The sequence below is a fragment of the Bubalus kerabau genome, chromosome 9 (genome assembly GCF_029407905.1).
Source record: "Bubalus kerabau isolate K-KA32 ecotype Philippines breed swamp buffalo chromosome 9, PCC_UOA_SB_1v2, whole genome shotgun sequence".
NCBI classification, from domain to species: domain Eukaryota; kingdom Metazoa; phylum Chordata; class Mammalia; order Artiodactyla; family Bovidae; genus Bubalus; species Bubalus kerabau.
Genome location: NC_073632.1, coordinates 41,781,421 through 41,794,468, shown reverse-complemented (window position 1 = coordinate 41,794,468; position 13,048 = coordinate 41,781,421). Strand labels below are relative to the sequence as shown.

The 13,048-nt window shown below is 36.4% G+C and overlaps 1 protein-coding gene across 1 annotated transcript in view; it reads left to right on the top strand.

Moving 5' to 3' along the window:
• Positions 1–12: 12 nt before the first annotated feature.
• Positions 13–13,048, top strand: part of KPNA5 (karyopherin subunit alpha 5) — a 48,841-nt gene continuing 35,805 nt past the window's right edge. Inside the window, exons 1-5 of the mRNA XM_055535106.1 lie at positions 13–1,174; positions 5,813–5,946; positions 7,288–7,389; positions 7,500–7,599; positions 8,970–9,064. Coding sequence (XP_055391081.1) covers positions 1,171–1,174; positions 5,813–5,946; positions 7,288–7,389; positions 7,500–7,599; positions 8,970–9,064 — 435 coding nt within the window. The 5' untranslated portion in view covers positions 13–1,170. The remainder of the gene's footprint in view (positions 1,175–5,812; positions 5,947–7,287; positions 7,390–7,499; positions 7,600–8,969; positions 9,065–13,048) is intronic.

Below are 13,048 nucleotides of genomic sequence, written 5' to 3'. Positions count from 1 at the left end.
TTCCCAGGTTGGGTCCTAAGGCATTACACGAATCCACAATACCCACTGTCTAGGGCCTGACTGAGTAGCACTCTATTACATCATCAATCAAGGGCTTATAATGTTACAGCGTGCCAAACTCCCAACTATGGAGGGTGGCAAAGACCTGTTCTTGCCTCAAGGTTTCAAGATAACGCTATTTTGACCCCTGATTAAAAATATGAAACAGCTCTTGGTACTTAAAAAATACAATATCAGAATTTTAAAAATCATATCAATAGAGAGCTGTAAGGTAACCCAAAAATTTTCTCAGAAAAGAGAACAAAAAAGAACACGAGATGGAAAACAGGAGCTTCTTTGGGGAAGGAATCATGTGTTACTTATCTTGCATATTCTGTGCCTTGCACTACATAAACAATCTGTTTTCCATACTGCTTGTTCAACCCCAAGGTTGAATCATGTGTTGAACAAGGCTATATGTGTGTTATAATAAATTAAGAATACTTTACTTGGAGTTATTTATTTCATACATCAGTGGCTACTATTTTGCAAAAAAAAATCCACAGATGTTACGGCATCCAAAATTTTTCAACTGAAAAGTTGAAACAAATGAGCAGAGAAAATAGGAAGAAGTGAATGAAGTTGAAGAAAATGAAGCTCCACGAGGTCAGGATTTTTATCCGTTGTGTACACTACTGTACCTCCAACATCAAATCAAGTCTGGCACAGATTAGTCCCTCCGTCAATACTACGTTGTAAAATGAATAAATGAATGGATGGAAGCTTGGATGGATGGATGAACAAAAGAACGAACGGGTGAATGACAGAATTGGCAGGGAGCGCTACTGCTGGCAGGGCAGTAGGACAGACTTCTGCCACAGCAACGCGCAGAGTTAAAATCCGAGTCCAGAAGTCGCCGGATCCTCCATGAGTGGGTGGGGCTGGGGCGTCCGCTTCTCTCCGCCCCTCTGCCTGTCGGTGCAGCAGCTTCGCTGCCGCTGCTGCCGCGTGCAAGGGCTTCTGGGAGCCCAGACTTGGGGGTCTAGAGTAAGGGGCGCAGGAGGCCGCCATCTTGAGTTGTGAGCCTGGTTGTCTACTCATCGCTAGGGGCGGAGTGCTGACCCCACAGTTACCGCAGCAGCCACCACAGCCGGGGACTGGGAAGTCAGGGCGCCGGCTAGTGCCACATTAATGGGTAAGTGGGAGTGACACACGCCAGGTGGGGTGAGCCTCGGCTTTGGTCCTTTCGGGAGCTACTAGTTCCTGAGGCCACTGTTTTTATCTTCCCCTACAATTGGAGAAGGAAATGGCAACCTACTGCAGTGTTCTTGCCTGGAGAATCCCAGGGACGGGGGAGCCTGGTGGGCTGCCGGCTGTGGGGTCGCACAGAGTCGGACACGACTGAAGCGACTTAGCAGCAGAAGCAGCAGCAACAAAGGGTTCAGGGCCGGGCCGGGTTCTCTCAGCTTCTCCAGAGGGAGACAGCAGTGGCGGGGGCGTGGCGGCCAGACCTTTCCCTTGAGGACGCGAAGCCGCAGGGAGCTCAGAGCCTCTCCAAGGGCCAGGCTGATGCTCAGGAGCTTTAGGCACAGGATCCTCTCGCCGCTCTGCTCCGCTGTCTCTCGGCAGTTTTTTTTTTTCGGTACATGGTCTTAGCAGACGTTGCCTGTCACTTCAGGGGCTCAGCAGTCTGTTCCGCAGCTCAGCTTGTTAGAAGTTCCTTCGTGTCCAGAATAAGGCAGGTTCAGCCCCAGGGGCCTACGTGTCGCACCCTCTACCTCCAGCGCTGCCGTCCACCTGGCGCAGATGCCTGGAAGGGCTCAGTCCTGACGCGGGCGAGCGCGGGTTACATGCTTCAGCTAGCTCACTTCCAAGGTGACAGTTTAATAGTGTCTCCTCACTAATGCACAAGAGATGAGAGATGAGAGGAATTTAAAGCTGTGAGAAAGGATAGTGCTACTTCAAAAGAATATGACACTGGCATTTACTCTTCGTCTTTTTGAACACTTCTTTTTTTTAACCTTCTGATGTCTCTTAGTTACAGCATTCCATGATTTATATTTTATTTAAAAAAGTGACTTTCTCTCATGGTAAACAGGAAATAGCTCTGTCCTTTAGATCTTCAAGTACTGCTTGTTTGCTTGTAGGGGCTCTGGTTGCTGCACTTTCCCCTTAGTACTGATCTTGTCGTTTTACTAACAGACACCCAAGCCCATAGAAACGCAGGCTTTATGGAGACAAGAAATGCCGTTAATATGTATTAGAAATTCCGTTAATATGTATTAGAAAAAGTTCAGATTCCAGTTGTTTGCCCAACCTCCGCACAGTTTTCTCAAAGAGCGGAGTCAAAAGCTAGCTTATTACTGAAAAAAATCCTCTGGCAACTTTATAGTGTTTGAATGGCATTTCTTATATTTGAAATAACTTGTATGAGACAGCAGGCTTTGAAGTACAGTCTTTTAAGCTATATTCCGGAGAAAGAAAATCCCCTTGGGTGAGGCAGCTTTAAAAAATCGTTTTCCTTGAACTTATCCCCTTTAAAGCAACTGCAGTGAGGATGCAGATGTTAAATAAGGGACAAGAAGTTAGTACTATAGAAGGAAAACAAACAAATAATATATGAGTTGCTGGGGTGAGATTTTATTTGGTTAGCATTTATACTGAAAGATTTTAATTTGTCGTTGCCTAGATTGATGGTCTTACGAGTACTGTCTGCTGTGTGTGTTGGGAGGCACAAGTGATTCAATCAGATGTGGGGAGAAAATATTAGAACTTCTGCTTATATTTTAAAACTATTTTTTTAATAAACTTCTGTGAATTTATAATTGGATAGTTTATTAAGTTAGTAATATGCATATATAAATAAACAAGCATATTGAGGGTGAATTCCCAAATGTATTTTGTGTGCATAGGATATGTGATCAAAAGTTTAGAAGCCAGTGGCATAGAAGATGCCTAATGTATAGGTGGTTAATATTGTAAAGAGGTTTATTGCTGCGAACATTTCATTTTGCTAAGATATTTTATACTGTTGAGTGTAATTCAACAATTAATATGAAGCCCGGTTTGCTCGGTAATTAACTTTGTTTTTCCCTTCCAAGAGCCTAAGCTTTTATTAGTGCAACAGAGCTTTTATATATAAAATAGAGAATAATGCTAAACATTGTTATTAAGAAAGTTAGATTGAACTGTTTCTAGACATAGGTATTTATAGGTGCACACAGTATTGCTAAAATTAATTTATTGACTTTTATAAAGAGATATTGGTTGATTATACATATATTTTAATTGCACAACTATCTACATGTGTTAAGAGGTGCAAAGTACTTTTTAAATCATTGTAAAGTCCTCAGCCCTTTCCATTCTACCTTTAGTTCCACCACTAAAGAAGTTTTTCTTACTTTACCAGTGACCTGATTATCAAGTCTACCTTCCTGTAGCACTTGACTTATTGTAGACACTTAAATATTTGCGGGATAAATCAATAAATGAATAAATTGAGTGACTTTTTTTTTTTAGGGTCACTGCAACTGAAATATTTCTTTATCTTTTAAATTCCCTTCTTTTTCAGGACTCTTATTTTCTTCTGATCCTTCTATTTATGTTTGGTTTCCTTTGTTTTCCATTTTCCATGGAAATGTGAGCATCCTTAAGATTTCTCCTTTGGGCGTCTTTCTTTTATAGCTCTAGTGCTCTTGTATGATCATTCAATACTCTTTTCCTGAGTTTGACTCATAATTTTTAACCATCTATAAAAACAAAACCTTCTGTTTATGCTCTATGTACTATAAATTTAACACATTTAAGATTAAAGTCACTATACATCATTAGAGTTGCTGCAGTAAAAAATAACAAAATTCTAACAAGGGTAGCCAGGATACAGAGCAACAGTAATAGCTAATAGAAATGCAAAGTGGTATACTTACTTTTCAGAATGGCAGTTATAAAATGTGAAGCATATGCTTGTCCTGTTATCCATAGATTCTACTCCTAGATATTTACCTGAGAGAAATGAAAACTTATATTTACACAACCTGTACATGAGTGTTTATAACAGTTTTATTTGTAACTGCCCTAAACTAGAAACTGAAAACTACCAGGGCTTCCCTGGTGGCTCAGAGGGTAAAGCGTCTGCCTGCAATGCAGGAGACCTGGGTTCGATCCCTGGGTCGGGAAGATCCCCTGGAGAAGGAAATGGCAGCCCACTCCAGTATTCTTGTCTGGAGAATCCCATGGACAGAGGAGCCTGGTGGGCTACAGTCCACCGGGTTGCAAAGAGTTAGACACGACTGAGCGACTTCACCTTCACTAAACTAGAAACCACCTAAATGTCCTTCAGCTAGTGAATCAATAAACTGTGGTATATCTGTACAATAGAATATTGCTAAACAATAAAGAATGAATTTTGATACATGCCAACAATATGGTGACTCACATATACACTATGTTAAATGAAGGAAGACAATTAAGACTATATACTGTTATAATTTCATTTATGTGAAATTTGGGGAAAGGCAGAGCTATGGAAATAGTGGTTGCCAGGTTTTAGGAGTAGGAGAAGGACTAAATAAGAGCAGCATGAGGAAGTTTTGGGGGGAATTATGAAGCTGTTCTGTATCTTAGTTGTGTTGGTTATACACCTGAGCATTGTGTCAAGTTTGTAGAAATGTGTACTGAGTGATTTTTGCTGTGTGTAAGTGAAAAAGAAAATAATTGAATTCATTGTTTTCATCTCAAAAACAAGGAGGCAAGAAAACAAAACCACTACGCCAATCCTCCATCTGTATTCCGTGTCTTGGGTTATTTTGTCATTATTCTGAAAGAGTTCATGCTTAAAACCATGAAATCATCCTCAACTCCTTTCTCTTTCTTAGCACATATTTCTTATCTTCACTTGGCCTCTAATTCTTATTGAAGCAATATCTGAAATGTTTCTGGAATCAGTCTGTCTTCTGTGTTTTTCAGTGCAGCTACTAATTTACTTTAGGTCTTTTATCATCAATGTTTGAAACAACCTTCTCTTTAATTTCTTAATTCTTCTCCTTAGGATCAAGACCAGATTTCTCAGCTAGATTGCAGGAAGTATATATTTCAACCTTACCTACCTTTCTGGTTTTATCTCCTGCCCCTTTTAAAATATATTTTATGTTTATATGTTTTGTATATTTATAAAATATTTATGTGTTAATTTTTAAAATATGTATAATAAAACTACTTAAAGTATAGAAATATTTCAGTATTTTAAATTAACTGATTATACTCTAGTACTGAAAATTGGTATTGTAGTCATAAGTCAAGTCCTGACCTGTGTGGTTTTAGTTCTTTAGGCAGTTCCTTAAGTAAATGAAAGAAGCCAGACACCAATAAATACATATGGTGTGCTCACTGAAACTTGATGCCGTATTTTATTGAAAATAAGACAGTTCATTGCTGATTATTTCTTGATCTTTCCAGAAGCTGTGATTTAGAAGTTTTTTATCCAACCGTTTCATGACTGTTTCCTGGCTAACAGTTATTTTAAGATGCACCTCACTTATAGAAAGGTTAAAATACCAGGGAATGGAGAGTGCCTCTCCGAATCAGTGAAATTATGGTAATGACTTTGTGTTTAGACCAAAATCTATTATCTGTTTGATAGTGAAGTCCTAAAACAGTTGATTATTTTCCTCCAATTTTGATGTGGAGGTGAGAGGATGTATTCATTGTACATAATTTTCAGGATGAGTTTTATTGGTGTATTTAATCCACGAGCCTGAATTTATTGCCCCAGAGTAAACATCTCATGTTATTTTGAAAGTAATTGATACCTATTTTCTTCACTCCTAATCTTAAGATGCCATGGCTAGTCCAGGGAAAGATAACTATAGAATGAAAAGTTATAAGAATAAAGCCCTAAACCCCCAGGAGATGCGTAGACGAAGAGAAGAAGAAGGAATACAGCTTCGAAAACAAAAAAGAGAAGAACAGGTAGGTGTCTTAAAATATTTAATTCTGTTATTGCTAATTTTTAGATAATTTTAAATGAAAAATTTTTTTCTAGGAAATTGAATATAAATATATTTTTATTAGAATCCAGTAATATTAGCAAATTCATGAATCAGAATCCTGTGCTATTTTTAATCGCTGACAAGAATAAGTTTTCTATTCCATTGATGAACCTTTTATGTCAATATTTCTACCCCAGTGCTAAGACATATTTACTCTTGAGCCTATTTGTATCACTTCCACTCAGCGTTGCAAAATTTGCCCCCTAGAAGAACATTAACTGTATTCGTCACTTTGTGGTTTTCATAACCCTTGCCCCTAAGTTAATTATAATCGTTTTCCTATGCTACTCATACTGTTCCTCCTATAGTCTCATCAGGCAGACCTCTTAGCCTTCTCTGTTTGAGCTTTATATATGGAACATAAGGAATAGAAAAATTCATTTAAAAGAATGCATCTCCACATGTTTCATTCCAAGATACACTGAAATTTGGAAGTATTCATCAATAAGTAGAAGGGTATGGTCCTCACATACATGAATTAGAACCACTATGTAAAAGGGACTAGCAATGTAGAAAGTTAAAAAAGGCCTGTTTTAGAAATATGATTATCCCCCCTATTTATAGCATCTAACATAGTCTCTACTATATTACAGTAGATACTTAAGAAAAAAAAGTGTTAAATAAATGAATAGGAAAAGAACTGTGTAGAGACTGAGGAAGAACAGAATTTTATTTAGCTATCAAAAAGATTATGATACCAGATTTTTTATCAGTTTTGATTTATGAAATATACCTGTAAATCTTGCTCAGTGACTTCACCATGTCTCTTTCTTCCTCTCTCTTTTTTTTTTTTCTTTATGTTCACTCAGTTATTAAGCATAGGGTCATCTTTTCTGAGAGTTGTTCTTGTTACTTGTTAGTCTGATATACTGGCTCTGTTAATATGTCACATTATCTCACTTATATAACAGATCTGCTTTTCTTCTTAGATATCTCATAATTCAGTGTAGGCATATGTGTTTTTCTAAGTGCTGTAAAATATAAATGTGTGTTCTGTTTATGGTACTGGAAATTGGTTAAAAGACCTGAGATTAAGAATGTCCCAAAGCAGTCTATAGGACAAGAGCTAGTCTAGCCCCAGATGTTTAACTTCTCTTGAATAATTTAGGTGTTTATGGTATGGTGATTACAAAATACTAAAATATTCAGAACTTTAAGTGATAAAATGATTGTTTTGTTTTGTTCACTTAAAGGAAAAAATAATTCTATGGGAATTTAGGGTTTTATGGAAAACTTAATGTATTATTTCTCTTTATTATAGTTATTCAAACGCAGAAATGTCTCTTTACCCAGAAATGATGAATCTATGTTAGAAAATCCTATCCAGGATCCAGACATCAGTTCCACTGTACCCATTCCAGAGGTAGATATTACAAATGTATTTCAAATTATATTTCTTCAGTATTTCAGAGATGTACTGCAAAATTATTAATTTAAAATATTTGGATAATAATTATATTTTCTGTGTTTTAGGAAGAAGTTATTACTTCAGATATGGTTCAGATGATTTTTTCTAATAATGCTGATCAACAGCTAACAGCTACACAGAAATTTAGAAAGCTGCTTTCTAAAGGCAAGAATTATTTTCAGTGTGCTTATTTGATGTTACTCATTTCCTGATGTTACAGGAATTTGTAGTGCAATTTTGTTAGTTTTTTTTTTTTAATTTTAAGACTCTTTGCCAGTACGTCTTAATTTTTTCTATAATCTCTTTTTTAAAACCATTATACTGTCAAAGTAACACATGTTGATTGTAGAATATCTGCAAATATAAAAGAATTTAAAGAAGCAAAATAGTCCCAAATCAGTCCCATTGCTAAGAAAGTTAGAGATACATATTTATAAATTCTTACAGAAATATTTTTCAGACTTTTTTAAAATGGCAGCATGACAGCAGAGCATGAATGTAAAATAATTTAATCAGATATTTCTTTTTTTTACAAATTTTAAAAAATTTAATTTCTATTTTATATTGGGTGGGAGTAAAAGCATTAATATTATGTATTATCTTGTTGATGTTTTATAACTGTAAGAACAGTTTAGGCTGTAGAATCCAGACTTTTCATGTAGAACACCAAAACAAAACTTTGTAGTATTTTACTAGCTTTGCAGAAATCTCCCAATTTTTGAAAAAGTTAGGATAGCAAATTTGTAGAAAAAAGAAAAGGAAAAACGTCTATTCCCTTTTTTTTTTCTTTTGACCACATTGCTTGGCTTGTGGGATCTTAGTTCCCAACCATTGAACCTGGGCCCCCTGCATTGCAAGTGCACTGGACTGCCAGGAAATCCCAGAAATACCTTTATTTTAAGTTTGCATTTATTTTAATTGCATTTACTTTTTTGCGTTTATTTTAAATTTGCATTTAAACTTCTTAGAGATTTTATTATTCTCTTAAGTCCTCACCTATCGTGAGAGTTTATCAAGAATTCTACATAGTTCAATAGCATTTTTGTAAATAACATCTTGAGAAGATAGGACTTGTCTGGCTGAAAGACATTAGGCAGTTCATGGTTGATAGTGAAAGGGACATCCCTGGAAATTGGAGTATGGTTATGAAGAATTAGAAGGACTGTTATCCTTAGGAGGGTTATTATCCTTTGATTGGTGTTATGAGTATTGGACTGAAATATTCCCATACTGTAAAGGTGACCTGCTAAATAGCCTTTAATTTATGAATTTAAATATTTGTTTAGGAAATATTTTAAAATTTTCTTACTGTTACACTAATGAAAAAGAATTTGCTTTTTTGTAGTTTTTTTTTTTTTTTTTTTTTTTGGCAGCAAACATTGCAGTTATGAGAGCATTTGTTTTCTTCAGTTACATCCAGCTAAGGGTTTCAAATCTGGGCAGTGAAATCTAGGAAAGAGTTATTTTGTGTGTCCTGTTCCAGATCATTGTGCTTTTGTATCTGCATAATAGCTTCATTCTTTTTTAATTTTTAGAACCTAATCCACCAATTGATCAAGTTATACAGAAACCAGGAGTGGTGCAGAGATTTGTGAAATTTCTTGAAAGAAATGAAAATTGTACATTACAAGTGAGTTCTGTAGTTTACGTTCTTAATTATCTTTCCAGAAATGACATAGGATTAGTTTCTAGTGAAAGCAACTTCTACAGTACTGAATATATTGTAAGCATTCAGTAAATATCAGTAGGTGGCGATTAAAGGTGGTGCTATCTGTCTTGCCCTGGTCAAGTTTACAGTGCTAATTTTTTCTAGGAACTATTACTTTCTCTAGAAATTATTATCATTAAACAATTTTTTTTGAAAAATATATTTCAAATCATTTGTAATTTTAAGAAAAATTTTATAGTTGTCAACCTTTAATAACTTTTGCTTTAGAAAATAATAAATCAAAATGTTAACTTACTTAATGGTTAAATTTATTTTGGCTCCTAACTAAAGTTGTGACTTTTTAGTATAAACTCTTGTACCTCTTAAAACATTTTTATCTGATTGATCAGTTCCTTTTTTTTTTTAAGAAAGAACAAATCAGTATAATCTACTTAAAATGTGACCAAAGTTAAGTGTGTCTTAAAGAGTGTTGCTTCTCAGTTATAGTGAAAATTTAAAGATGTCTTCCAAATAATTGGCTACTAAAAATATTGAAGTTTGCAAATATTTTACTGTTTAGGATTGTTCTTCCTGACTTTCATTGCTATATATATAACCTACACCTACTTTCTCAATGCTCTTATTGGTATAGGAGAACTGTTCCTGGTATTTGAATAATTTGAAATTACATCTTAGAATAGTGTTCCACTTAATCTGAGTAACTTGGGAAAGATCCTCTCTCTAGGTGTAAGCAAAGAAATGTGCTGCACTTCTGAATATTACCCATCATGAGCTTTATAAAAAATGCTGAGAATGTTTACAATAAGGATAGTCTTATGTCAATTAAGTGATAATGCTATAAGGACTATTAATCACCTAAAATCTATCTATCAACTAGGGTCTTCATGTAATAGTGCTATAAGGGCTGGAAATCATGGTTTGGTCATTCACTTTATTTGTAAGCTCTGAGTCCAAACTAAAACCTAAGCCTCCTGATAGCAGTTTATTATTTGGCTCTTTAATTCTAAGTGATTGAAAGAAGAAATGAATGGATAAAATTGAATGTTACTTTAAACAATACATTATATAAGGCATTGTAGTTACAGATTGGTAAGATATTTCTCTCTTTGCAGAAATTCTTCACTCTGCTGGGGAAGACAAACACCTAAACAGATCTATAGTACTATAGATGATACTATAGTACACTTAGTGCTAATAGAAAATTGTTATACAAAGTTCTTTGAGAGCAGAGAGAACATAGCAGCTTATGTTTACAATGTTACACAGCTAGTCTTAAGGGGGAATGAGACTTTAACAGGCTGAATAAAAGGAAAAGTAATTTCAGGTTGTGAAAATAGCATGTGTAGAAAGCACACAGTATTCAAGAACGTTGGGGATTTGAGAGTTTATCAATCATTGTGTGTGTGTTAGTCACTCAGTCGTGTCCCTTTGTAATCCTGTGGACTGTAGCCCTTCAGGCTTCTCTGTTCATGGAATTCTCCAGGCAAGAATACTGGAGTGAGTTGCCATTTTGTTCTCCAATTAATCATTATACTTGAAACCTAGTGAAATTCAACAGAGTGTTCTTGGGGCAGCTATATGGTGTGCCATATTATCCAAGTTAATATGAAATATATTGTTCAAACCATAGATCTAACTATACCAAAGAATGCTCAAACTACTGCACAATTGCACTCATCTCACACGTTAGTAAAGTAATGCTCAAAATTCTCCAAATCAGGCTTCAGCAATACATGAACCGTGAACTTCCAGATGTTCAAGATGGTTTTAGAAAAGGAAAAGGAACCAGAGATCAAATTGCCAACAACCACTGGATCATCAAAAAAGCAAGAGAGTTCCAGAAAAACATCTATTTCTGTTTTATTGACTATGCCAAAGCCTTTGACTGTGTGGATCACAATAAACTGTGGAAAATTCTGAAAGAGATGGGCATACCAGAACACCTGACCTGCCTCTTGAGAAACCTATATGCAGGTCAGGAAGCAACAGTTAGAACTGGACATGGAACAACAGACTGGTTCCAAATAGGAACAGGAGTATGTCAAGTCTATATATTGTCACCCTGCTTATTTAACTTATATGCAGAATACATCATGAGAAACGCTGGGCTGGAGGAAGCACAGACTGCAATCAAGATTGCCGGGAGAAATATCAATAACCTCAGGTATGCAGATGACACCACCCTTATGGCAGAAAGCAAAGAAGAGCTAAAGAGCCTCTTGATGAAGGTGAAAGAGGAGAGTGAAAAAGTTGTCTTAAAGCTCAACATTCAGAAAACTAAGATTATGGCATCTGGTCCCATCACTTTATGGGAAATAGATGGGGAAACAGTGGCTGACTTTATTTTTTGGGGCTCCAAAATCACTGCAGATGGTGATTGCAGCCATGAAATTAAAAGACACTTGCTTCTTGGAAGAAAAGTTATGACCAACCTAGACAGCATATTGAAAAGCAGAGACATTACTTTATCAATAAAGTCAAGGCTATGGTATTTCCAGTGGTCATGTATGGATGTGAGAGTTGGACTATAAAGAAAGCTGAGCGCTGAAGAATTGATGTTTTGAACTGTGGTGTTGGAGAAGACTCTTGAGAGTCCCTTGGACTGCCAGGAGATCCAACCAGTCAATCCTAAACGAACTTAGTCCTGAATATTCATTGGAAGGCCTGATACTGAAGCTGAAACTCCAATACTTTGGCCACCTGATGCAAAGAGCTGACTCATTTGAAAAGACCCTGGTGCTGGGAAAGATTGAGGGCAGGAGGAGAAGGGGACGACAGAGGATGATATGGTTGGATGGTATCACCGACTTGATGGACATGGGTTTGGGTGAACTCCGGGAGTTGGTGATGGACAGGGAGGCCTGGCGTGCTGCGGTTCATGGGGCTGCAAAGAGTCGGACACAACTGAGCGAATGAACTGAACTGAACTATACTAAGTTCTGTTCTGAGAGTGCATTTATCAGTCCAATAACGTTACCCTAGGTACCCAACTAACACAATTGGCTATATAGTACTGTGCTGTAAAAGGTTTATAATGCTTTCCACACAAATAATACATACAAAACAACCAAAAAATAAAGAAAACATTTTTAATCTCATAGTATACTACCTTGAAAAGTGCAGTAGTGTAGTACAGCAGCTGGCAGGCAGGGGCTGGCATGCCAGACGAGAAGAGTTACTGACTGGAGGAGGGAGAGAAAATGGGGATGGTACAGCTGAAGGATCGTCAACAATAGGAGATGGAGGTTAGGCTGCAGATACATATCAGTATATATATATGCAGTATATCTGTATCACTCTTGCCTGATGTTGATGGAACACACATTCACATCTTTGAAAGTTTGTATCTTGAAGGCTCATATGTAGGGGACTTACTGTAATTGAGAGGCCTCAAACTGGGGACCTACATGTTTGGCCTGCACATGTTTTAAAATATATGAATTCAGATATTAGGCTTTCAAAAGTTGAAGAATTTCAAATGGAAGTCTAGATTTGGGGCTTCTTTTTACAAATCAGAAGAATTGGCATTGTTGCCACATACTAAAGATCTAGTGGAGTCAAATAGGAGCTCTGCCTCTTTTTTTTTTCCTTTTAAAAAATATAACCATTTTCTCTAGTTTTATCTGTACTTTTCATGCCTTTCACTAATGCTTTTTATTACACTTTTATTAATCATAATATACCTACCTTAATGTGAGAAGCTGTCTAGGCCAAATATTTGTAAAGCCATTGCCATTATTGTCACTCCTTAATTTGCAGGTCTAATTTGCTAGTTGGTTAGAGAACCATGAGTTAAATTTTTCTCAATTGCGTCATTATAAATCCATCACAGATAAGTATATCTGAAATCTGATTGATATGAGTAACTTCCCAGAGGCTCTGCTACTTGAAAGAATACCACAAGTTCTTGTGGCTCTGCTAATAATGAACTCTTTCACCTTGAAC